Source organism: Oenanthe melanoleuca, chromosome 5 (genome assembly GCF_029582105.1).
Source record: "Oenanthe melanoleuca isolate GR-GAL-2019-014 chromosome 5, OMel1.0, whole genome shotgun sequence".
In the NCBI taxonomy this organism is placed as follows: Eukaryota; Metazoa; Chordata; class Aves; order Passeriformes; family Muscicapidae; genus Oenanthe; species Oenanthe melanoleuca.
In genome coordinates this window covers 1,213,010-1,240,377 of record NC_079339.1, presented here as the reverse complement: position 1 = coordinate 1,240,377, position 27,368 = coordinate 1,213,010, and the positions used below count along the sequence as shown (strand labels likewise).

At 36.5% G+C, this 27,368-nt stretch overlaps 1 protein-coding gene across 2 annotated transcripts in view; it reads left to right on the top strand.

The window, feature by feature from the left end:
• The window catches only part of PPFIBP2 (PPFIA binding protein 2), an 89,935-nt gene that overhangs the window by 14,082 nt on the left and 48,485 nt on the right, over nucleotides 1-27,368 (top strand). The window contains exons 2-3 of one of the 2 annotated variants that reach the window (XM_056494091.1): nucleotides 3,135-3,232; nucleotides 16,458-16,672. In XM_056494091.1, coding sequence (XP_056350066.1) covers nucleotides 3,169-3,232; nucleotides 16,458-16,672 — 279 coding nt within the window. In that variant the 5' untranslated portion in view covers nucleotides 3,135-3,168. Of the gene's footprint in view, nucleotides 1-3,134; nucleotides 3,233-16,457; nucleotides 16,673-26,723; nucleotides 27,227-27,368 lie in introns of those variants that run through there. The other variant, XM_056494093.1, reaches the window with a different exon arrangement.

The following is a 27,368-nucleotide window of genomic DNA, read 5'->3' as shown; positions in this document are numbered from 1 at the left end:
GAATAAAAAGCTCTTTTCATAATAGTGCTCAGGACAGCCAAGCTCTAAGAAGGGAGTGTCTGGGAAAGTGAGACTTGCCTGGAGCACAAGCAACAGGTCTGTCTAGAAAAAGATGTCAAGCAAGTAATATCACATTATCTCTGCTTTTATTAATAAATCTTTGTTTGATCAGCAGGTTTTGCTCCAGCTCAGTGCAGTTAAGCAGCAAATACACTGTGGGTACAGGGGATAAAACAGGTGGGGAGGAGATGGAAGATTCACTGCTGGAGGAGAATTTCAGCAGAACTTTCTGGGCTTTGCTTTGATGGGAGGTTTTTCCATCAGTGAATCTTGAAGTTTGTAATGCAGTGTGTCAGCATTTTCTGTGCCTTTGTCACTGGAAATGATGAAATGCTGTATCAGATGTTAACAGGTAGGTCCTGCATTTCCTGTTTGAGCATGTGCTGTTCCAGCTTTCATCACAAATAAAAGCATGGAGTGCAGCCTAGAAATAGAAGCTCTATGCTATATTTAGCATTTTTCACTCTTTTCCTGCCTTCTAACTCTGGGCCAGAAGCCTGCACTGTTGGACCCCTGGAAACTGAGAATTTTAGATTTTCTGTGCTGACAGGCACTGACCCCCAAGAAAACTCTGCTTTTAACCTGAGGCTGTGGAGAAGGCTCCCAAAATTGAGTGATAGAGCTGGGATCACTGGTGTGTAGTTTGACTAGAAGTGTGTAATATCACATGAAAAACTTAGAATTTAAAGATTTAGAATCTAATAATATATATGGAACAAGATGAAGGTTTTGGGGTGGAGGTTTCTTCCCTTTTCACCTTCTTCTTCATGGGTCTAGGTGGTACTTTTGTAACTGAACAGAAAATTCTGCATTGTGGGTCATAGGTGTTTGGTTATTGGGTTAAAAATAAAAAATAATTTAGGTGTCTTTTCTTAATTGGATAATTTGGGCTTAAAAAAACCTTGTGGAGAGAGAGAGAGGTATAGTAATTTTTTGTAGCTTGTTTGCTTGAGTGCTGCAGGATTCACTGTAACATAGATAAAAATTAACAAACATCTGAGTCCCAACACGAAATTCTGTCTCTTGAGCTTTTAATCCTGACTCTGGCAGAGGAAAAAAAAAAAAGAAGATTAGAAGGTGATACTGCTGCCCTGATTTCCCAGCACAGCTGGTGACCTTTCATTCCTGGGGCTGGTGGCACAGGGAGCCTGGGCACCTGTTGGCTGGAGGTGGATTTCCTGACACTGAGGTGATTATTCCCAGGGTTTGGATGCTTTGAACTAGAGGAAACACTGCAAGGCAGGAGGATCACTGCAGCTGAGAGGTTTTTGTTGGCCTGGGATGTGGCAACAGAAGGTGGAAGTCTCCCAAAATCCAGCAAGCAGAAGCAGCAGGATCAGGGGGTGTGTCTGGAAAGCTGACCTGTGAAAGAAAGCACTCTGAAATTCCAAATTTATATCAGCTTTACAGAATAATCTAAGCACAGTGTGTTATTCCCAGTGCCATTAAATGAAATATTTGGGTGACACATACTTTGGTTAAATTTAGCATTGCTCATATTTAAAAGATTATTTTGACAAAAAGAACACAAATGACCAAACCCTCATTCATTTGCATTAATCTTAGCCCTGGGTGACACTAAAGATGAGAATTTCTCACACTGCTCTTCAGATCAATGTGATCTGAAGTTAAATCCCAGCTTACCCACTGTGACAAGCTATAAATGGCAGAGTTCAAACCAGAACCAGTCAGTTTCTGACTCACTCCTGCATCTGTCTCTCTGGATCCTGGGGTTTTCTACATTAACTGGAATCAACATGGGATGCTGATAACACAGAGGTCCTTAATAAATTAGATTTGTCACCAGCACCATGGAGAAAAACTCATGTCTCATAGGGTTATTAGTTTCCAAGAGAAGAAAATAATTTTGCTTTGATGGTACAAATTTTCATTTTAATATTTGGTTCAATTCAAACCATTCATTCTTAGCATAAGTGATAAACACAAATCAGTGGCATTTCAGTCACTTTGGAATAACAGTCCCCAAAAACACAGACTCATTGCCTTCACACTCATATCCAACCTGATTTAATTAAGGATATTTCTATCCATTATCAGACAGGTGCCTTTTGTGATAGCTGCTAAAATCAGTTTCAAACCACAGCCATTCCAACTCTCTGCAAGGGAAGGCTGAATGCCAAAAAAGGACTGAATTGCAGCTTTCATGGAGGAGAAATGAAAATACTGTGACCCTTTGTGGGCTCTGACACATGCACAGGAGCCATCCCTGTTTCCCCTCTGTGTGGGCACTGCCTTGTGCTATGGAGTGATGTGAAAAAAATGGATTTATTTATTCCAGAGGGGATTTTCTCACTGGCACTGAAATGGGCTGCAGAAATTCTTCTCCCCTTTCAAATGTCATCTGTTGTCATCTGCTTGGAGTCCAGCAGCACCAACCCACAAGCAGGGACTCATTCTGGAAGGTTTTTCTGGTTTTTTGTGATCCCTAGTGTCAGGTGGTAACATGAATGTGTTTTTAATCCTGTTTTAAACAGAGAACTCACACCTGGGATGTTTTGAAAAAATTGGATTTTTGGTGTCATGAAAGACGAGGTGGAAAGGTTGAATGGGGATATAGAAGGGAGGAGTAAAAACTGTGTAATTGCCTTTACTTTTAAGAGAACAATCAAAATTAGAGTTTCTGCAGATTTCTGCTTACAGGCTGGACATGTTTTGCCTTGTGTCTTCATTCCTTCATTGAGCCTCAGTCAATCCTCTTTTTCCCCCATAGAGGAAAAATCTGAAATGCAGTGAACTTTGATTCTAGGAAACCATTGTTAAGGAGCAGGAGAACCTCAGACTTCCAGTGTTTGAAATGGTTTTGGCTTTGCTTTTTTTTTAATTTGCATTTGACTGTTTTAATAAAAATCTCTTAAAAAAACAATCAGTTCTCCTAAGTCATCTGTCAAGAATAGGAAGAGTTTTGTTCATTTTCTTGTTACTGGGCTGTATTTTTGCATCACCAGGCTGCACTACTAAGCTGCAGCATGGCTTTTGTTTATAATGTGACAGTGAAATATATTTTGCCATCAGGCTATTTAGTGTAACACATATGGTTTATTCTGCCTTTTCAGCAGAGGGAATAAAGATCTGAAGAATTCCCAAATCATGGCTTCTGATGCCAGTCACATGCTGGAAGCAGCTTTGGAGCAAATGGATGACATCATTGCAGGTACAACAATGCTTTATTTTACACCCTACTGTCCTGAGATTTAACTGTGTCTGGTCCACTTTTTAATAACTTCTCTCAATTCATCAAGTTCTCTGACATGCAGATTCCACTAGTAACACTCTGATTCAATAGCTGTGTGAAGAAAGTAAAATAAAGGAATTAAAACAAGCCCTATAATTTCCCCTCAGACAGGTGGGTATTGAAGTAAGAGAGATTTATTTTGCTTTAATGCTCTATGGTAACTTAAACACATCCTCAGCCATGTGGTAACATTCTGCATTTCATAAGTTATTTTCTTATTTCTTTATGTCTTTACCAAAAGTTTTCACCAAGTCTTCTGGCAAGCTGGATGGTGTATAACTGCATCAAACACACGCACATATAGATGTAGAAAAATAGGTGTGTTCCATAAAAATATACCTGATTTTAATTATGCCTTGGGGTTTGTGCTCACACATCCTGCACCAGGAGCTCCTTAAAGGAGTGTCAGGGTAGGGCCATGATCTCATTTGTGCACAGTGGGAAAGAATTCACTAGAGCTTCATAAATTTAACTAGTGGCACCCAAGCTGAGCCTCCTGCCCTGGTGATGAAGACAATGACATCAGCCTCCTGCTGCTCCTTCTTCTCCTTCCTAATCTTCTAGAAAAGTTTTCTATCCAGAGACTGACACAAGGATTTAAATGTCATATAACTGAACTGGCTGTTCACACTGGTGGAAAAAACTCCAGACAAATGGGAAAAAATCACAAAGCAAAACCTTATTTAACAAGATTTTAACCACTGGAAGTTAATTGGGATTTTATTTTTTCACATCTAACTGAACAGATAGGGAAGCACTGAACTTTCCTCAGATGTATAAAGAGAGAAAAAGCAAAGCAAATCCCAAACCATCATTCATAAACTAGGAAAATATAATATATTTTAGCCTCTGCAAGGCTTGGGATGCTCAGAAATCACCTGCACACAGGTGGAGCTCAGTGTCTCCTCTCTGCTGATTTTTGCACAGCTCTGCACACACTGGGGGTGTCATGGGTGCACTGATGGTTCCACTCTTCAGAAAAAGCAAGAGAATGGGAAAAAAAAACCCTCTATTTAAATTGATTTTCAGATTATACACTTTTTTTTTTTTTTCCCCAGGAGCTATCCCTTGTGGTTTTGAGAATAGGTTTATTTTTCATGGAAAAATACACTCATAATATGGCATAAATTATTAAATAGCAATATGACAGCCTAAAAAATTATTTTTTTCTAAGTTTCATGCCAGAAAAAAATAATTGAGGCCAGAAGACAATTTTCTTGTTTTTTGTTGGTTGCTTGGTTGATATTCATATTCTTTTCCCTGCTCCTTTTTCAGGCTGTTTGTGCCATACCAATTCAGAGTTTAATCTTGATAAATAAGGAATTTAAATTGATAAACAAGGATTTCCAATGATGTCACTTTTACCCACCCCATCACTTGGCTGTCCTGGTGGTGTAGAGCAGTGATGCAGATGTTGGGAGAATTATTCCCTGGAAATCAGCTGATCACTCCAAACTATAAATATTCAGTCGTTTATGATGATTTATTCCTTTACTTAGGAAAAACTCAGTTGTTTGGAAAGGTTGTATAACTCATATATTTATTTATTTATTATTTATTTATTTTTGTTGTCATTCTCCTCTAGCCAATGTTCTGTGTGCTCCAGAACCATTTTTAGGATATTCTGGCATGACTGAAGGACCAAGTAGATCTGCTGGAGTCTGTACTTGGATCCAGTTATTATCCCAATTTGTCTGAAATGAGGAACAGAATGATTATCCAAGTTTGATTCTCCCTAATTCAATCCAGTGCATGCAATTTGGGCAGGGATTGGAAAACAGGAATGCTCTCTTGTCCTGTATGGTGAGACAAAAAATAAGGCAGAAAACCCCTTTGAAAGGATGTCTGTGAGATGTACTGAAACAAACCAGGACTGAGATTTCTTCAAATAGTGGGAAAAATCATCTGTACAAATGTAGCTGCTCTTAGAGTTGACAGGAGTAAAAAATCAATTGTTAAGAGCTTGTGCTGCTTCACTTCAGTGTGTCCAGATTCTGTGGACATCTCCAGGAGTCAAAGGTTAAACTTCATGACTGATGTAAAAAAAAAGATGTTTTCTTTGGCAATGAGGCCTGAGGAAAGCCACACTCTTCTCTTGACCTCAGAAACTTCATCTTTAGGCACAAAATTAGCATTAATCCCATTTTGGAGAAGTCCAGAGATGTATATCTGCCATTGCTTAAGTTTTGAAGTTTGAGTATAAATATATATATACACATACAAAGCCAGCATCCTCTCTCTGTAATCAGTTTTCATTTCTTTTGTTCACTTTATTAGCATCAAAAACTTGTGGCCTTCTCCTTTAGGGTAAGAACTGGGTATATGCAAATATATATTACAAAGTATTACACTATTGCAAATATATAAAAATATTACAAAACAATGTATAATTATATAAAATATAGAAATATTGCATGTTAAAATATTACAAATATATATTAGAAAGCATTACCATATTGCAAATATATTTTACAAAGTATTACACTATTAAAAATATATAAGAATATTACAAAACAATATATAATTATATAATATATAAAAATATTGCAGATATATATTAAAATATTACAAATATGTATTACAAAATGTTACACTATTACAAATACATATTAGAAAGCATTACAATATTGCAAATATATATTACAAAGTATTACACTATTGAAAATATATAAGAATATAACAAACCAACATATAATTATATAATATATAAAAATATTGCAGATTCATATTAAAATATTACAAATATATATTAGAAAGCATTACAATATTGCAAATATATATTACAAAGTATTACACTATTAAAAATATATTAAACATTTACAAAACAATGTATAATTATATAATATATAAAAATATTGAAAAAATATATTATAGAATTACATAATCTATATAAATATTGTAGATATATAGCAAAATATTACAAATATCTATTGCAAGGCATTACAATATTACAAAAATATAAAAACACTGCAAAAAATGTATAATTATAATATGTTATATATAAAAATATGACAAATATATACTAAAATATTATGTATATAAATATTACAAGTACATATATATATTTTAATATTAAAATATTACATATATATATATTACAAGTATTCTCAGATTGGCACTTTGCAGTTCTAGAAGCCCTACCCCTTGCTCTGAGAGGTGACACCTCCCATGGCCAATCCTGATTTATCCAAACAGAACGCCCCACTGCAGCCTGTGCTCCTTCTCTGAGCACCACAAAACCTATTAGTGCTCAGCCTGCAGGAGGGGGGGGGCTGAGATTAACAAATTGGATTTCCCTGGGCCTGATCCAATTTGACAGGTCAGTGTTCCCAAAGTCTCTCCTGCCTGTATCTATCAGGCACTGAGTGATTGGCCTTGTTTGGCTAAAACAGCAAAAAGAGCTAATGTGATTGTGATTGTCAGTGCACATCACTTGGTCATTAGCTGCAGGGGCTAAAGAAAGCACCATGTATCACATCCAGCTGCTCCTTCTTCATTTGAGCTCCATGGCTTTGGCACTGCTCCCCTCTGAGCTTTAACTGAGTCATTACCTCTCCTTTTCTTCATTTATTAAAATGTTTCCTTACAAGGCTGAAATTTTTGGTTATTTTTCTTTGCAATATATCCTAACAAATCAATACACTTTTTATTTTACACTTATTTGCATCAAACTTCTCTCCATCATCAACTTGTAAATCCATTATTTCCTTTTGTGATTAGTGACCATTAATTGTAAGATCTGATCAACACCATATAGTTTTCTGCAGCTACAGAGTCTCTTCAAATTCACTAAGTCACCAATGTAATTACTGAGTTTCCAGGATTTATGGAATATATATATAGAATATATATATATATATGGAATATATATATGGAATATATATATATATATAATATATATATGGAATATATATATAGAGAATATATATATGGAATAGATTTATGGAATATATATGTGGAATATGTATGGAATATATATATATATGGAAAAATAACCAGAGCTCCTGCAATTATTGCTCACTGGAAAATAATGAGCAAGTTAAATGTGTTATCACGTGGATGTGTACTGATATTTCAGTGTTAGCACAGAAATATTAAAAAGTAATTGCAATTAAAAAGTTGGGCAAGGAGCTGTCCAAGGGAGTATTCATGTTTGAATTCCCTTTTCCTGAGCTGGTGTTCATTTCGTGGTTTTGGAAAATCAACAACTTCCCCACAGCCTTGCTGGAAAAGGGATCTCCAGAGGAAATTGTATTTAAGGACCTGTTTGTGGAGATTATTAAATCACCTGTAATTAATGATTAGAAGTTGGATTCCAAACAAAAATATAATGCTGGCACTCCCTCAAACTCCTTTGTATGGACTTCAGGCTCTGTGGAATAAAGTTTCCTATTCAAGGTTCACAATACTTTCAAATTCAAAGTTTGGTTTTTAGATTTATATAACTTTTTATAATTATAATAGGAGTCTTTCTAGAATTTCACTTCAGAGCACTGAACTGACTGTATTTGAAATAATGATGAGCAAAACAGAACAATTTAAATACTTAGCAATTTCCCTCATTGCAGATCAGAATAAGTGGACAACAACAGCTGCAGTGGTTTTCTTGCATTTTCTAAATAAATTACAATTGTGTTAAAAGGCTTTGCTTCAGTTATGATTAGTGCATTTCCTTTTTATTTCCTGTTATTTTTCAAGCAATGATTTTGGCTATTTTTTCTGAACAAAAGAAATAATGTATCTGGAGCACTTGTTTCTCTTATTTCTGCTATGCATTAAGTAATTTGGGAGCATTTGTGAAGTTATAATATTGTGGCTTTTTTTAACCATTAACTACAGTGTGTTTATGCATTGATCTTATAGAAATAGAGATATGAAAAAGGAAATTACATAGAAAATTGCTTGAAATTAGGTCTTTGAGAAAGGAATACATAAATTCCTGTCCTAACACTTCCAGAAAATTATGTGTCAAGAATGATAAGGGCTTGGGGGGGAAGGGAAAGATAAAAAATTTTGTGTGACCTCTAAACATCCAGGATATTAAAGGAAGAAATAGAAAAGCTTAACACAATATTTATAGTTTATAATTTGTGGGGTTTTATTTTATAACACTTAAAATTGTTTAAGGTGCTGACATTTATCTTCAGATACTTGGCTTCAGAAAAGTTGATTAGATAATTCCTCAGATATCAACAATAACTGATTCATAGCAAATAGAAATAGTTTAAACATTTAAAAATAGAGCAGCTCATCGTTTTTCTATTTACCCAATTCATCATTTTTCATGTCAGCTCTCTGTGGCCTTGCTTTTAATTTTGCTAACAGCTCCTAAAACAAATGTACACACTTGAAGAACCATGACAGCCATTTGTTGCCATAACCAGCTGTTTATTAAGGTTATACACATGCTGTAGCATTCAGGTTAAAACCTTCTAGAAGTGTCCAGGTGCATTTCTGATCTGTGTTTTAAAGGGATGTGAAAATCAGGGCACTGAGAGCATCTTTCCTATAAATACTTATTTATCATTTAAAAAATCAGGTGTTTGAAGCTGTTTGCTGTAAGGCAAAGTGGTCCTTTGAAGGTCCAACTCAAACTGATTTATGGATCAGTTTGATCTTTGACTTTCCTTGCAAGTGTTCCTGCTGCTCCAGCAAAACCTCAAAAATTAGAAGTTTTCTTGAGAATGGGAGTTACAACTAATTCAAAATGGAAAAATACTTTAAGTTTAAATGTGCTACTTTAAATTCCTTATTTCTGATGAGAGGTAGGTGGCTTTTTTTGTAGTGTAAAACAGCAAAAATACTGTGGTGTCCTAGACACACACACCAGCTTACCAAACTGCAGCAATGCATTGCATTTATACCAAATAAACTCCACACATCATCCCTGTTTGTGCTGAGTTTTGAGGAAGGGCTGAAAAGAAACAGAAACCCAAGTAGCTGCAGATCCAACATGTGACAAAGTTAAACCATGATGGCCAAAATCCCAGGGGGCTGAAAATCTGAGACACAAAGGTCCCTGTGTAGTTTGGATGATGTGATCTGTTTTTCAGTACATGAGTGAGTCACTTGTTTAACAGGCCAGTGGACAGATTGCTGGGATTCAAATTTAAAGAAGTCTGATATCACTAAATTCAAAATTGTGTCTTGTCCACTTCTTACTTTAATCTAGTGAAATTGATTTGAGAGCCTTTTTAAAAATGAAAACTGTGTAATCTTAATAAAACAAGTTTCCTTCTTTTCCTCACAAACTGAATTATTACAAACTATTGCTTACTACTGCTTATTACAAACTATTATAGATTTTGTGCTAAAAACACTGTTTTACTTAGACTACTGGTTTCACTGGCCCTAAATACACTCCTTTTTATGTGTAATTAAAAAAAATAGAGAGAAAATTCTTGCAGGTATTTTTAATTCTTTAATGAATGGGCTGATCCTGTTCTCCCTGTGCAATGGAGACTCACAGCTCATAATCCATTCTCCTTTTTTTTTCACCAGGCTGCTTAGCTTGTGTTTCTGGATAGGAAAGACTATTTTTATTTTTGTTGTAGCTGTTTGTGTGAAGTGCTGCACATCACAGCTCAGCTTCTAGAGGCAGGTAGGAAAGAAGCCTGAGTAATTGCACCTATAATTTGCATAAGAAATTATAGACAGTTCTTGGAAATTGTCTCAAAGATTCCATGTGTGATTGTGGGCAGAGCTCAGGTGAAAATCAAGCTCTCATCTGAATGTGGTCATTATCCTTTCTAGGCTTGGAAATTTTTTCCTAGGGCTTCCTGCTAATCCAGCTTAATAGCTGCTTTTCCCCCCTGTAGTTAAAGATGTAAAAGCAGAGATTTGGGGAGAAGTTAATGGGAGCAGTTTGTGAGAAGAAAGGGCTGTGGGAGCTCCCTCCTGGCTCATTCTGCAGGAGGCTGAGCAACCAGGAGGCTGAGATCTGTCCTGTCCAGCCCTCACTGCTGCTTTCCATAAATTCACATTTTCAAGGCTGTCTTCATGAGAAAAAGAAAGCTGGGCTTCAAAGGAGAATTGCACTTTGTAGTCTGGAAGGAGAGAGGAAGAACTTGGACAACCTATATGCTCACTGGGTAAAAATCCAGGTAAAAAATGTGTTTTCTAGCAGTGTAATGATGGACTGGAAAGCCAGAGGAAATGTATGTTTGTAACTTTATTCTAACCACTGTTGGTCAGATGTCAGAATTGTTTCTCCTGAATAGCTCAGCTTTATAGAAAGTCATCCTTACCCAGCATAAATGTAGTTTTTTGTATTTCCTGTTGTGTTTTTGTTGGTTTTTGCTGATTTCTGACCTATAGGAACCAGCAGTCTTAGGAAAATCTCTTTTTAACCATTGATGGTTGAGCTGTGCATTACTTGGATTTTTTTTTTTTTTTTTTAAACTCAGCCAGTTTGAGAGTGAAAAAATTGAGATGAAGAGGATGAATGCTGGGGATCAGAAGTTAGGATGCAAGAGAGAGATGGATAAATGCATTCAACACAGGCTCAGGAGAGGGGATTTTCAAACTGGCCTTTACTTGTGCTTAGTAACTTTTTTTTTTTTTTTTTTGCAAGCTACTGGCAGTGCTATTTTCTGAATAGGTTATGTATTTGCCCAAAAGGAATGTTTCTTTGAAGCCACTCTGCTAATTGCAAGGGACTCTGAGAGAAAAATGCCCTTGTACAGTCTTACAGGGTGTAAGAAATGTGTAACCTAAAAGTTGTTTTGCTTGTTTTATTACTTATTTTATTCTTTATAATGTGCAGCTGCCTTTAACCTCCTCTACTCATTTTCTGTTTGGGGAGGCCAGGAGCTACTTGGAATATCTTGGTTCCAACACTTTTTCTCTCTTTCTTTCTTTCTTTTTTTTTTTTTTTTTTTTCTTTCCTGCTTTTCTAAAATGAACATTCATGATGAATAATGGGGTTCCAGTAGTGCACAGGGAAACCATGGTGTTGGGTATTAGATAAACACCATGACAAAAGATTCCCCTGGGTCCTGTTTACCCCTTCAAAAAGAAGTGAGGAACAGGAGGACTGTGACTTGCTCAAGAAAACAAAAAAAATAGTCCTTTTGCAAGAGTTCAAAACTGCACTCATTTTTCCTGAGTACTGTTAAAATTCTGATTTTTTTAACTGCATTCTTCTCGCCTTCAGTTATCTGTAGTAAAGCTACATATAAAGAGCTGTTAAAGATAGAGAATGCTGGTAATAAATAATGTTATGTGGCATCTTTCTTTTTATTTCCATTAATCTGCAAGAATATCCAAATTCTGGTGCTAAAACTCCATGTACTTTGCAGCACAAGGATGTTAGGGTTTAAAGCAATGCAAAGAAATACAATTATTTTCTCCTCCACACTTCTGTTTTCCAGGGTGTGCTCTTGTCCCTCTGAGCAGTGCAATCCTACTTAACATGAAACTACAGGGAAGGCAAATAAGAGAAGCAAGCCTGTGAACAATTTGAATTTTAGCAGTAAATCAGGAAGTTTTCTGAATTGAAATGCTGACTTGGGCTCTGCATTTCTGCATTTCTGTACCTAGTGCAAAGTGCATTATTTGTTGCATTCCCAGGAGTTCTCCATTTTCCCCTTGCAGCCAGGAGAATAAAAGGTGCCATGTTAACAATCCATAGCAAAGCAGTTTTAGGGAAATCTAAAATTTTGCGAAATGTGAGGATGCTCAGGATTCTGCCAGCTGCCTGGGATAACTCAGGGGTGCATATGGAGCTTGCCCAGTCTCAAAAACCACAGAATTCCTGCCTGTGCTCCAAAAATTTTATCCTTTATAGAATCAGTTCCTTAGAGCTGACAGTCCTTGTGTATGTAAATGTTGTTTTCCCTGGTGTGTTCTTAGAGGCAAATCGAATCAAGGCATGATGAAAATGTGTGAATATGATATCACCAGCCCTGAATTTTCCTACATATAACCTGGGATTGTTTTCTGGGATTGAGGCAAGAGGTGACACACAGTGAGTCACCTGGAGTGGTGAAAAAAGAGCTGCCAATATTGTCCTGGAGAAAGTTACAGTGGTACATTTGATGTATGTGGATATTTGTCTATATAAACTATTTACCTAGTGCAATTAACTGAGCAATTGTTTTAAATTATATTTAGCTTGGCCTTTTTTTTTTTTTTTTTTTTTTACCTGAGATATTTGATGCATGCCTTTAAGTTTATGTGGTTCTGTTTGGTGTTTCTCTCTTGTCTATAAATAAAAACATTCATTAAAAAATCAACAGCAGAATTCTCATTTTGGTTTTCCCCATTCCATAAATATTTTTAATGAAGTGGTAGCCAGCAGAGCTGATTATGGAAAAGCTTTGAATCCTGATTTTCTAGAGTGAAAAGTGCCAGCTAAGCAAAAAGAAAACATTGGCATTGGAGCTTTCCAAAAGAGTGAGAAATGGCACAATAACCAAGGAATCAATATTACTTGAGAAGTCATGTCATGTACCAGTTTGTGTCTCAGAATTAAGGAATAAACCACTGGCTGAATGAAAAAGGTGTCATTGGCTATATGATCCAAATGGCCCTTATGCAATTTGGAAATTGCTATTTTTAATATATTAATATGATATATTAGCATAGTAAATTTTAGTAATATTTCTGCTCTTCTTAATCTCCACTAGGAGATACAGAAACAAGCTGGCCTGAGAGGATGAGAGCACAGAAATACAGAAAAAAAATATTTATTGGTCAGCTGCAAAAGCAGCCAGCTGATCCTCCCCTGGAAAGGAAATAATTCAGGAAGCCAAGGTTGATTTACAGAGGGAGGGTGTCTCGTGTGGCACCGGATATTGAAGAAACTTTATCTTGCACCTGGTCTTAGCCAGAAATTAAGATGAGATCTTGCACTTGAGGTATTAAAATAAACTCAGATCAGAGGAAGTCAGCAGGCTCAAGTGGAATATTCTGTCTGAAAAGAGATTAAGGCAATATGAAATGCTCCAGTGGTGAAAACAACTGTTGCTTTACCAATATTAAAAAAAAAGAAAAATCATTCTATAGAATGATTTCTGGGGAGGGCTTTTCATCATTTAAAACAGTGGGGAGAAAAAAACAAACCCCACATCAATTGTATGGTAGAATTCAAGCCACACAATTTTTTGCAAAGACATGAAAGACTCCTTTGGATCACTGAAAAAGTTTTTGAATAAAAACTGGTTAATATTATTTAAATTTTCCCAAAATATTCCCAAAATGAAGCATTCAATAAATGAGAAACCAAGTATTGTCTTTGTTCAAAAAGTGGTTGAAATGGGGGATAATATTAGCATTAAATGAAAAATTTAATTATTTAAATTTAGTTATTTCTGTGTGCTAGGTGCTGGGTGTCTCCATGAGATGTGTATCAGGCTACATGTAAAATGAAACACTGGGTTCAAACACAGTTTGCAAGGCCCAGATGATGATAAATGACCTCAGCAGGCAAACTAACACTGATTATTCAAGCTAGTGTGAATTCAAGGAGAAAATCTGAATTCTTTATATATTTGGACATCACATTCAATACATCTGCTCATGGGAAAAATAAACTTAGCAGATTATTTTCAAAGATTTTTGTTCCTTTCATCACTAGCATGTAAACTGTTTTAAACACTGGAGTAAAAATAATAATAGCAATGAGATTATTAAAATCCACTTGTGTACATCACTTATGTAGTCTTGTAGTGAATGATAAATGTGGAGCCAGTGCAATGAGAATGATCAAAAACTTAAAAAAATCTCTAATGAAGTCAAATGGGAAGAGAAATTGTGATTGTTTATGCCAGAGAGAACATGAATGAAGACATGTGTACAATCTGTTACGTACACAATTGTACATAAATTGTAGATAAAAACTTTTAAAAGTAGAACAAAGAGAAGTTTTGCTACCATATCAAATGAGATCAAGGTCTGAAACTCAGGACTTAAAGAAAAAAGAATTTATTTTAATGTGCACCTCATTGAAACATACAGGGTACTAAGACAAGAAGTTTTGGAGATATTAGAATTTGTCTTATTTATAATTCTTCCACAAGTGAGTTATGGGTTATTTGTGCCTATTGTTTTTGAGAGAAAAAATATTTATGTTGGATGACTGGAGACAGTACAATTTACAGAGCTAGAAAAGTTTCATTTGCCATTTTTATTGCTAATTTTGTGGTGTTGCTCTCCATGGGAGAGTTCTAAACCTACTCATGGCCATTTATATTTTTTCTAGACCTAGTACCAGGATCTGTTTTGATCCCAGTTTCTTGTCAAAGAGCTGCATCATTCTTGCATTGCTTGGCAGAGTCCTGTGTGGGAACTTTTTGTGATGTAGCTGAGAATTTAGTGACATCTCATGGTAACTGTGGAAAATTACAGCTGATTTGGGATGAGCTTGGGGGTTTATAAATTGGCCATTGCAAATATGATCTAAGTAAAAAAAAAAAAGAAAAAATTACATGGATGTACACACCTCCTGCATTTAATTCTCCAGATTTCATGATTTATCTAGAGACTAATTCAGGTATTTGTAAGCCTGAAATGAAGGTTTTCATAGAGTGAGACCTGTCAGTCTGGAACCCAAATATTGTTTTGTGCTTTGTGTTATTAATTTTTCACCTAGAAAGGAATTGTGTGACATTGTGGTGTCTCTTTATTTTTTGGTTTTAGGCACAAAGTCAGCCACAGAATATTTAATTCTCCAGATTTCATGGTTTATCTAGAGACTAATTCAGATATTTCTAAGCCTGAAATGAAAGTTTTCAGCCTATAGTGGAACCTGTCAGTCTGGAACCCAAATATTGTTCTGTGCATTGTGTTATTAATTTTCCACCTCCAAAGGAATTGTGTGACATTGTGGTCTCTCTTAATTTTTTTTGGTTTTAGGCACAAAGTCAGCCACAGAATATTTAATTCTCCAGATTTCATGATTTATCTAGAGACTAATTCAGATATTTCTAAGCCTGAAATGAAGGTTTTAAGCCTGGAGTGAACCCTGTCAGTTTGAAACCCAAATATTGTTGTTTGAATTGTGTAATTAATTTTTCACCTCCAAAGGAATTGTGTGACATTGTGGTGTCTCTTTATTTATTTTTTTTTTTAGGCACAAAGTCAGCCACAGAATATTTAATTCTCCAGATTTCATGATTTGTCTAGAAACTAATTCAGGTATTTGTAAGCCTGAAATGAAAGTTTTCAGACTAGAGTGGAACCTGTCAGTCTGGAAACCAAATATTGTTCTGTGCATTTTGTTATTAATTTTCCACCTCCAAAGGAATTGTGTGACGTTGTGTCCTCTCTTAATTTTTTTGGTTTTAGCCACAAAGTCAGCCACAGAATATTTAATTCTCCAGATTACATGATTTATCTAGAGACTAATTAAACTATTTCTAAGCCTGAAATGAAGGTTTTCGTGGAGTGAGACCTGTTAGTTTGAAACCCAAATATTTCTCTGTGCATTGTGTTATTAACTTTCCACCTTCAAAGCAATTATATGACATTGTGGTGTCTCCTCATTTTTTTGGTTTTAGGCACAAAGTCAGCCACAGAATATTTAATTCTCCAGATTTCATGGTTTGTTTAGAAACTAATTCAGGTATTTGTAAGCCTGAAATGAAAGTTTTCAGACTAGAGTGGAACCTGTCAGTCTGAAAACCAAATATTGTTCTGTGCATTGTGTTATTAATTTTCCACCTCCAAAGGAATTGTGTGACGTTGTGTCCTCTCTTAATTTTTTTGGTTTTAGCCACAAAGTCAGCCACAGAATAATTAATTCTCCAGATTACATGATTTATCTAGAGACTAATTAAACTATTTCTAAGCCTGAAATGAAGGTTTTCGTGGAGTGAGACCTGTTAGTTTGAAACCCAAATATTTCTCTGTGCATTGTGTTATTAACTTTCCACCTTCAAAGCAATTATATGACATTGTGGTGTCTCCTCATTTTTTTGGTTTTAGGCACAAAGTCAGCCACAGAGTATTTAATTCTCCAGATTTCATGGTTTATCTAGAAACTAATTCAGTTATTTGTAAGCCTGAAATTAAAGTTTTCAGCCTGGAGTGAGACCTGTCAGCCTGAAACCCAAATATTGTTCTGTGCATTTTGTTATTAATTTTCCACCTTCAAAGCAATTATATGACATTGTGTTGTCTCCTCATTTTTTTTTGGTTTTAGGCACAAAGTCAGCTGCAGAGTATGCTAATGGTGGTTATGATATCGTGTCACCAGCTCCATCAGTGTACCTGGGCACATTCCAGATTTTGCACCTCCTGGAAGATCTGAAGATGGCCCTGGAGATGCTGGAGGACCCCCAGGAGAAAGAAGCACTGAGGAACCAAATCCCAGGGGCCACAGCAGTGTGTCTGAGGGAGTGGTTTGAGGAGAACCTGGTGAGTTCTTATTCCAGCTTTCCCATTTTCTCTGCAAACAGGGTTGGGGTCAAGTATTTTCATGTTGTTTTTACAATAAATATTAAATTCTAACATTAGAATAATGTAATTATTAGAAATTTTATAATATAATTTATGTAATATATAATTAATATAATATTAACTATAACATTATATTATATATTATATTACATTATATTACATTATATAACATTATATTATATAGTATATAGTATATAGTATATAGTATATAGTATATAGTATATAGTATATAGTATATAGTATATAATAATTACTATAATATAATTAATATAATATTAATTGTTAAATTATTTTTAATAATAACTGAAATCTGCATATTTAGAGAACTGCAGGGAGTGGTGGGCAATAATAGCTGAGGATATCACTTCTGTATGTGCTGATTTCTAAAGCAATGCAGATATAGGAGAAGGAGAAGTTGATAAAAGACCTTATTTTGTCATTTGGGGAAAGAAGAGATAGTAAAAATTAATTACAAAAAAAAAGTTGCCTTTTCTGGGCTTTTAAATTTTTTTAAATTTGGTTTACTGTATTTCACTCTTTTCTGGAGATAATAATTTTTATTATATTTATTATTGATTATAATTTATTATTATTATTATTATTATTATTATTATTATTATTATTATTATTATTATTATTATTTTTATTTATTTATTTATTTATTTATTTATTTATTTATTTATTTATTTATTATGATATTATAGTAAATATTTCTTTATTTACAATACTTCCAACGTTGTTGGAAGGGTGGCTGCTTTTGTTTGGACTTGCCAGCTGCTGGCTCCCTGGAATTCTTCACAGAGTCTGGGGCTGGAAAATCCTGTTTGAGCCCACATGAGAGAAAGGAATGAGAATTTAGTGCCAGTTTTGAAAGCTGAAGGTATAGACAACATTTAATTTGCAGTATTAGATTTTGGATTTAGATACCCTTAGGCCAGCTTTTAGCAAATGCTTGCCTCAACAGAAATTTTAATGATTTTTCTAATCTTTATGATAGCTAAGAGATTAATTTAAAAGACATAATTTTCAGAGTGGCTCACAGTAAAATTGGACCTGTAGCAAGAGCAGTGCTCATTTGATAAAGCTGGTCAGTCTGGATTCAGGACCAAGAAAACAGGGAAAACTGTGGTTTGGAATATCTCTAGTGCTGCATGTAGAGATGACTGGATTTAAAATATTTTGCACTGCTCTGCATCAAAGGAGGATAGGTGACTTATTTGAAAATTGATCATAATCTTATGTATTTGAAGACCTTTCTTATGCTTTTTAAATGCAAATAACTTGCGAGCATGCATATAATTCCTCTGGAAGAAATCTGATACAATTCAGCTTATTTGAATGGAATGGAATCTGTGTTTCATAGCTGTGTCCTGTGCTGAAATTTCCTTCATTCCAGCCCAGAGCTGTGAAACACGACCCTTAGTGTGTGTCATGTGCCAGGATAGCTGGGGCAGTGATGTCTGCAGAACGAGAACTCTGCATCCCAGTGAGTGGAGAGGAAAAAAGCATTTTTGGGATCATTGCTCTATGAAATTCTGGGGTATCTTTAACAAAACCCCACTCAGATGGTGCATTTTCCCCAGGGGAATGTGCTGCAAAGTGTCTTTTTAAAACATTCTATCTCAAGTGTGGGCTAATAACCGAGACTTGGGGTTTATTTTCATTGTCATGTTCACCTGAAGTGTTACACAAAGCATTGTTTGATGGCTGAATGGCAGCAGATGTTGTCTGTGAAGTGTGTGAGGGGTTTTCTTTTGTGGGTGATGAGTGCCACATCTGTTTATTTTGGGGGTCCAAGCACCTTCCTTTGGACCTGCCACTGAATAGCTTCAGGCACTGCAGCAATGGCTTCGTTTCTAACATTTTACCAAAAATACCCCCAAACTTATCCTGGGGAGGCACACACAAAAAGCCATTTCATGTTTTTCAAAGCAGATGAGTGTGCTCCTTTCAAGAAATGTGTGTTGTTCTCCTTCACTTCAGCACGTGGTTGAAAATTGTGTTAAGAATCATTTCAGCTGCCATTAATCTGGAATCAAGCAGTGTGTACAAACTAATGGAAATAATTTGAATGTTTTGCCACTGCTTTGTGTTGCTTTGCTGGGAAACCACAGAATGGGAAGCCAGGAGGAAGCTGGAGGCTCATTCCTGCTGGAGGGTATCAAATTTGGGTTTGAGTAAACTACAGGATAAAAATCCCAATGATTGTGTGCTCCTGGTGTGTCCTGCATTGGCAATCTCCATCTCCTGCTGCAGCCCTGAGAGCTCTCCTAGCAGCCATGAAATATCAGCAAATGATGTTTCTGATTTATTTTATTTTATTTTATTTTATTTTTTATTTTATTTTATTCTATTTTTTAACCAGTGGTAATTTTGATATTCTTTGCCCCACCTGCTCTAGGTGTGAATACCAAAGATGTGGGGAAACTTAGATATGGCTGGAATAGCAAAACTTGAGGCATCATGTTTCAAACCTGATATTATCTTCCCTATTAACTCTTTTGAGAGCAGCAGCTAAATTTCTTTTTCCTATGGTGCCATTGGTGATTTGGTGTTCCCTCTAAGATTGAGGCACAGCATCTGTTGAACTTTTCTTTTGGAAAAGCCCAAATTTTTTTTGTTTCTTTCTGTGGTCTGGGCTCTCTGAACAATTCAGGCTCCTGAGTTTGCAGAATTAACTGGGCACAGCAACTGTGCTGTCCCTGCTTTGAGATGGATGAAACTGGTTTGGCAAAGTTAGCACTGAATTTAGAAAGGTTCTGTCTCACACAGAATGAGGATTTTATAGTTGTAAAAATCTTTTGACAAACCTAAAACAGAAGAAAAAAAAAAATTAAATATGAACTTTTACCAACTTCAGAATTGCATTAAAAACTTATGCCTTGAAAAGAGCTGTTTTAAATGGCTTTAATTGTAAATTCTTTGGCCTTAAAAACATCACAAAGACTTAGGGATTATCTAGGAGAGCTCATACAAAGCAAATTTGTGGGTAATTCCAATGTTTCTTGTTAAATATTTCAGTATTAGCAGTGACCTATCACAAAGCAGACACTAATTTCAGCATTAAAAATTAACTGCTGCAGTGGCAATTTGGCTTTGTGATTCTACAAGAGAATGTATTTAGTTGCATAACTCTAAATGAATTTCCCCACTGCTCATTCTGGGTTTCATTCTATTCACCTTTTGTGAGTGAAGAAGAACATTTGTGCTCTTAAAATGGAACTTAAGCCTCATTTTCAGGATTGCAAAATATGATTTTCCTCCTAGAGGAACATTTATATTTACAATAATATAATTTAAAGCTTCATCATGTAGCTTTAAAATGCCAATTCTTGAAAACTCATTAGTATTTTTCTGATTATTTAAGAGGTTTTTGGAAGCTTAACTCTGAAAATCTTTCTAAATATTTTCAATTTGAGGAAAGGGAGAGAAGAGCAGAAGAAATAGTAGAAGAACATGTGGCAGAGGCAATTTTTAATAGAATGTGATTTGCCTTATGATATGTGCTGTTCTTTGTTCCTTTTGAAGATCTGTTTTTTAGTGGTAAAACCAGAGACTTTTCAGCAGAAAAAAGGACAAATTCATGACAGTCTTGGTTGTTACTCACTCACAATTAATGTTCAAAAGAGATTGTTTCCACTGAGGGTTAAAATTAAAGAATATTTTCCCCCAATATCTTCACAAAGACCTGAATGAAAACACTAAAGCCCAGCTCAGAGTTCTGACTTGATGGAGCTTGTGAAGTCACTTCAAAGTTTTATTTTAAGCATGTGTTAAAGTGCTGTGCTGAAACCCAATCACTGGCATCTCTATTTCACTTTTGTCCAAGATTCGTTTCACAGGGGCCAGAAGAGAGGCAGAAAAAGTCTGAGCTCAGGGCACTTCCATGCTCCTGAAAACACTCTTTTATAAAAGCATCAACAGCATTTTTCAGTACAGCTGGGTGGGAAGGGGATGTATTCTGAGTTAATCTGCTGCTAGATCTGACTGTGCTGATGGAGATATTTCTATTTATAGCTGGGTGTCCCCTCTGCCAGGGGATATTAACACATGTTAGATTGGAAAAGGAGCAGCATGGGCAGTGCAGAACAGCAGCCATCCCACAGGTTATTTTTGCCAGCTGGAAACATTAGATGGGTTCTGCTTTCTGAGAAGGTTGAAAGTTGAATATCCCAGTTTTGCACAGTGCTCCAGCTCCTTTTTGGTGAACTGGTGATGCAAGGAAGGCTTGAACTGGAAAATCTGGTCCTCTCAGGGCTCCCCAAGGGTTACAGAGCCAGCAGAGAAGTGTTCAGCTATTTATGAATATTAGAGAATTCCTTGGAGACACTGGAACTGCTGGTCTAGAGAGCTTTTCTGAACATAGAACTCTTCTAAACCAGGATAATTTTTGCTTTGTGTAGGAACCAAGCCCATCACCTCTGACTGCAGCACCTCTCAGATGTAAGAAATCCTCCTCTATGTGAACAACTAATAGAAGTTTAACAGTTTTGCAGTGGATAGGGCTGATGTTAGATCTCTTTCTGAAAATGTCATTTTCTCTCACCCTGGTCAGTAATGTTTAACAGAGCCACCATGAACTACAGTGCCTAAACAGGATGGAGTCATGGGCTGAGGCTTGGAGTCCTCGTGGAAGACACGATAACAATTCCTGTAACAGCAGGAATTATTCCATGTATTTCATGGAAGTTTTCCCAGATTTCAACGAGCTCAACTTCTACATATGAAGTTTACCCTGGTGCTGTCAGTGGAACACTCTGTAGGAAGCCATGATTTTGTACAGAAATTGCATGTTATCCTTCAAAAATATCATTTATTCAGTTCCATCTCAACAATTCTCCTTCAGCTTTTGTCTTCAATGCCTTCCTCTGCCCTAAGTGGCTGATATGGGATATAATGGGATATAATGGGATATAATGGGATATTTCCACTAGTTCATCTTTCCTTTTGTGTCTGATGCTGTGCAAGGAGTCCCTTTTCCATCTCACCTTCTGAACCTGCATTGCTTTCCACTGATTTAAATGTTGTACACTGCATTCATTTAGCAAACATTAGTGCATAAATGTGTTTTGCAAGTGGAGCTGCAGGAACCATTGGAAAATGTTTTCCATAAAGTAGTTAACAGAGAGATTGGTAAGAGATAATTTCCTTAAATTATGTTTCCTTAAACAATGGTGCTGACAGAAAAGGGGTAGAGGTCATGTAGAGAAACTGGAGGCAAAATTTACTTTTAAAAGGTCTCTGTATTGATTTGGAGGCATTATTTGAATAATAGAAGAAGGGCATAACTTTGAAGTATTTCTCTATATAACCCCTACTCACATTTCACAGAATTTGGATGGATAGATTGACTTATGGAAATTTGCTATATCTTATAAATAATGACAAACATAGCAATATTGTATCCACAGCAAAGTTATTTCATTCTCTTTTGGATCAGCAGTGCCAATAATACAAAAGTAAGTATTTTTTAAGCTTTTGTGACCATTCAAAAATGGGAAAAAAAACCTCATTTATTTTTGACATATTTTCTAAACATGTTGGCATCCTATTCCTTGCCAGAAGTTGAAAACAATGGGCTTGATTTTCCTCAGTAATATAATGCTTAAGGAAAAAAAAAAAATGAAAATAATATTTGTATATTCCTTATCAGAAATAGGGACTTGTAAAGGTGTATCTGCAGCTTATTCTAGTTGGATTTTTTTTGGTTTTTTACTCTTTTTTTCATTCTGAAATTTAGAAGAGAATAATCTGACATTCATTAGAGCAAGGAGAGGCAAACTGCTACCTGGCAATGTTATTGGTGTGTAAGCAAATATTTGGTAAATACCCTGTTCCAAATGTCTCTTATACTGATTTATTGCAGGTTTAGCAATTTCAGCAGTGCTTTGAAGAATTTGAGACAGGAAACTAAATCTGGTTTATTGTAATGTGTTGTGTGGTAGGATGACAATAAGTATCTTTAATTATTTTATTTCTGTATTCTGTGTTCTGCCTAAACTGGGGGAAGTGTTCACAGTGATGGTGAAGGTCTGTTAAGTAGAAAATATTTTTGAGATTTTATTTGAAAACAGAACACTTATTTATACTTTTGACTCAATAACTAAACACTTGTGATTTACACTGCAGTAATAATTAATTAAAAACTACTACTTGAAAGTATGAAGAAGGAAAAGACAATGCTTAAGAATATCTACTTTGTCCTATATTTATTACTATATTCCAAAATTCTAAATTCAAAGCCTTTCACCATGTGAAATTACACACTTTTATTCTAACTACACCAATGATTTTAACTCTATAATTTAAATTTGGAAGCTTTTTCCAAGGCCTTAAGTCAAAAGCAGTGTTAGAAAGCCCAGAAAGTTCAAAACTCCCAAGTTTCTGGGTTCCAGCACCAATGGCCACCCAAGTCTGTTTAATTCCAAAACCAATCCTTGATTTTAAATAACAAATGAAGGCATTAGGGCTGAGTGCATCTTATGCTGGGAAAGGATTATTTGTTTGTGCATCTGCCAAATGTTATTTCTTGTCTGTTTCCCAGGATAATTGTTTATTTTTTTTTAAATTTTCACAAGCCAAGCAAACATGCTCATCTACAGAATACAGTGTATTTTTTTAATTATGTCCCAAGAATTTTTTCTTTCTCTGTCATGTAGACATTGTCAGTATAATTAAGATTCTAAGACAATTTTTCTTGCTGGAAATACTTCATCTAGATTCCTGAAGCCATTTTTGCCATGAAAAAGAGATTTCTTCTACACAAATGGCGTAAGTTTCTTTATACACAATATTCCCATATTTTCTCTCTCTTTTTTTTCACTCTGGAGCTCTCACATTTTTCTGCACCATGAGAATGACACATGTGAATTGGCATGCTGAAAATATTTTCCCTTTTAAAATCTGGTCCTAATCCTTTTGTTTCCAAAGCAGCCTAGACACTAGAACTGGGAAAAAAAAAAAAAAAAAAAAAAAAAAAAAAGAAAAAAAAAAATCACAGAGGAAAATATTTAGGAAAAGTTGACAATAATTCTTGGAGATGAGTAAATTTTTCTAGCATGTCCCTCCTCACTGGGGTCCCCTGATGAGGCTGGGGGGATGCAAACTTCATTTATTGGCCTAAGAGAGCAAGTATAAGCTCTTTTAGTGTTTTCAGGGGCTGATGTGACTTGAAACAAGAACAATCTATGTGTTATTGATGAAAAGGAAGACTTGGAGGACTGCTCTGATTACTCCTGCTCCTTTGCCCTTAAATTTCCCAGATCCAGAAGCAATAGAAGAACAAGATTTGCAGTTGTGCTGCACCAAAACCTGTGTTTTATCACAAATAAGTGAAATTTTGAAAACAATGCTAATAAATATTTTTTTTTTTCATTTCCCGTAAGAAAAAGTGGTGGAAAAGCAATGCTGGTAGAAGAGGGAAAACACCAGACAGTGCCTTTCCCTCCACTGCTCTAAGAGGATTTCTGGTTGTTTTCTTGTCTCTTCATGGTCTGGAATGGAAGGAGAAGAGAAGTGTAGCTGATTTTGTTGCTTTCATTTCAAAGCTCTTGCAGCATGTTTGTTTACTATGTAAAAGAGGCTTCAAGCCTTGTTTGAGGTATTTGACTAAAAGCAGTGGCTCACTTGGCTGAGTGGGTTTTGAACCAAAGTTCTTGGGCTGCCACCTTTGGTGTTCTGCAAATGGAATTTTTAGTCCAGTCTGACAGCAGTTTTCTGTGTGGAACTGGCAAATAAACCCTAAAGGAGCTTATGGAGTATATAAACTTTGCTAACCTGAAATATTTTACTGCCCTACACTGCATTTGTACTGCCATGATGTTTGTGTTTTTATTTTGGGGAAGGCACTGCAGAAAAGAGTTTGATGTGGGCAAGAGAGCAAAATCTGGATCAGTCTCTCTGGGTAACACTTGAGGGTTTCTGCAGTGGAAGTGGGGTTTCTTTTTTTCTTTTTGGGGCAAAGAAACTTTTGTTTCTTTGCTTTTTTAGCTCTCCACTGAGCCAGAAACTGGTGCTCAGTGAAGAGCTACACACAGCCATGGATTTCCTAAAAAATAACCTAAAAAAAAAATTCTAAGCAAATCTGGGGTGTTTGGTTTGCATTCAGCTGGCTCCTGAGAGGTTCAGGCCAAAGCTCAAGCAGGATGTAAAGTTCAGTGTGCAGGTGACAGGCTCCCAGGGAGCATGTGACTGTCTGGAATGTATGCTGTCAACATATTCTGGCTGATAAGGTGCAGAAAATTCAGACACTCACCCCTTAATCAGGAAGAGTGACTAACAGAAATCAAGTTGCCTTTTGAAATCCAGCTCAAGTGACCAGGCAGAATAAGGTATGTTGTCATTTTTAATACTTTTAAAAGGAGAAATGGATGCTACCCTGAATGCAGATGCTACAGCAGGGCACTGGGGAGTTTAGTAGCACAGTTTTCCAGTGGTTTTTAAAATTGAAAGCACAATCATTAGCTGATAAAGTGTGGTGGAATGTTTTGAGAGAGGTGTTTCCTTCTTCCCTGAATAAGACTGAGATGGGAGTCTTAGAGCCAGTGTATAAAATGTGGAACCTAAGGCACCATAGTGGTGGCACTGTGGGATATGCAATGCTGTGAGATAAAGTTTGATGTATCTGCTAACCTCCACAATTAGATAACAAGTCTTTTTGGGGAATAAAAAAAATTACTTTATACTGTTGGTCATTTGTGTTTAATGTCAAGGCAGCCCCATTCAGCTTGTCAGCCCTGACAGGGAAATGTACTCTATTAAGTTGTGGTTTTTTTAATGCACTCTTGATGGTATATTAAGATTTTTTCCAGCCAGTATGAGCTATTTGAGAAACAACTGCTCTCATCCACTTTCAGACAGCATAAAATAAATATATTCTATGCTCAGGGCAGCCCAAGTCAGATCTGACTTATAGCATTCCTTTTGGAAATGGACAGTTCTTTTCTCCTCACTGGTGATTTTAGGTATCCCAGCACCTTTAGAAGACTTGTAGCACTGACTTGCTGAAAATTGTCATGTTTTTCTTGTCATGTGGCTTTAAGAACAGATAATAAGTACATGAAGGGAACTGAAAATCTAGGTTTATATTTATATTCCCTATTACTTTGTGTTGTGGGAGGCTCTCAAAAGAGCTCCATCAGGCCAAAAGGACCAAGAATGGCTGAAATATTAAAAAACCACATGTCCTTGAAGAAATTCTGTCCCAAATCTGTGTCTTCCCCAGCCTGGAATGTGGGCAGGGCCCTGTAGGAAAGGCTTTATGCAGCTTCAGACATGGAGTGCTCTGTGTATAACATCAATACCATGGGCAGCTTTGACTCTAAGCGCTGGTTTACTGCTCCCTAAGCCCAGGGCTCAGTCTGGCTGACCTGAAGGCAGTGAGGAGACAAACAAATGTTCTGGGATGATCACAAATACTCCACGAGGTCTGCAGAGGCATTGCCCAAGCAGCTGTCCCTGTGTGTGCAACCATCAGCTGCCTGGTTAAAGGCCAAAGCCACTTTGAACCAGGGGGAGAAACAGCCCTGGAAGCTGGGGTTTGTTGTGAAAATCTCCAAGTTATGGATGACTGCTGTGTGGAGGCACTAGGGGACACCACAATATAAATTCCCTCCTGGGCAGAGCGCTGCGTTGCACGCGCCTTTATCTCGGTGTTGCAAGTTTGAAAAGTTGCCATGCTGTGAGATTTCAGCTTCAGCAGGAGCAGGCAAACCTCTTGGAAAGGTACCATCATCCTGTGCTGGGCTGGAAAATCGCCTCTTTGGCAACAGCAGGATTTATGGGATCATTATCTTATTCACAGGATCGTCCTGGAATTCCTCCCCTTTTAGAATGTCTTTTGAGAGGACAGGCAAGTAACTCAAAGAGCAGAGCTTATTTTTAGGTTTAGTCTGAGCCTGAAATAAATGGAGAAGGCTGAGTAGTGTTACAATAAACAGGGAGTAGAACAGAGACAGGAAATAGGGGGTCTTTGGTAATGAGTTCCAGCCTCTCTTGAAACAGAAAGCCAGAGAAAGCATTACTCGAGAATAGTTTCTCAGTGACAGCTTAATAATTTTTAGCTTGTTATTCAGCATTAAAGGGGAACAGTTCCTGCAGATTTATGCTGTTCTGGAAAGGTCCTTTTTTAAAGATCATTTAGCAAGTTATCTTTTTAATGTTTTTAGGGCTGCATTGTTCCTGCTGCTAGCTGATCCGCTGTTTAAAAAATCCAGATGTTTGGGGGGGAGCCTGGTGTTTATACAGCCCTGTGTTACATACACATCTGTGAGAAGCCTTTGGGGTGAGGCTGTGGCACAGGGGCAGAGCATTCAGCTTCAAATATGAGCAGGCACTGAAGATTTGAGAAGTTGAGGGTTGGAAGGGGGAGAAATCCCAGCTCCATCCTGCAGAACAAAGCAGAGCGCTCGCTCCCAAAAGTTTCTTTTGAGGCTGGGAATGTGACTGCTGAGATGGGCCCGAAGCATGGATGGTGACATTGATATTTACAAGCACTTCACGTGGCTGCAGAGGGTGAGTGATTTGCTGGGCTTTGCTTTCTCTTTCTGAGTGCACATTTAGCAAAATCTCGGTGAGAACTCTCTGCTTGGAGAAAGGGAAGTGCCTCAGACTTTAAATGGTGCGAGTTTCTCCACGAGAAGAGAATTAAAGACGT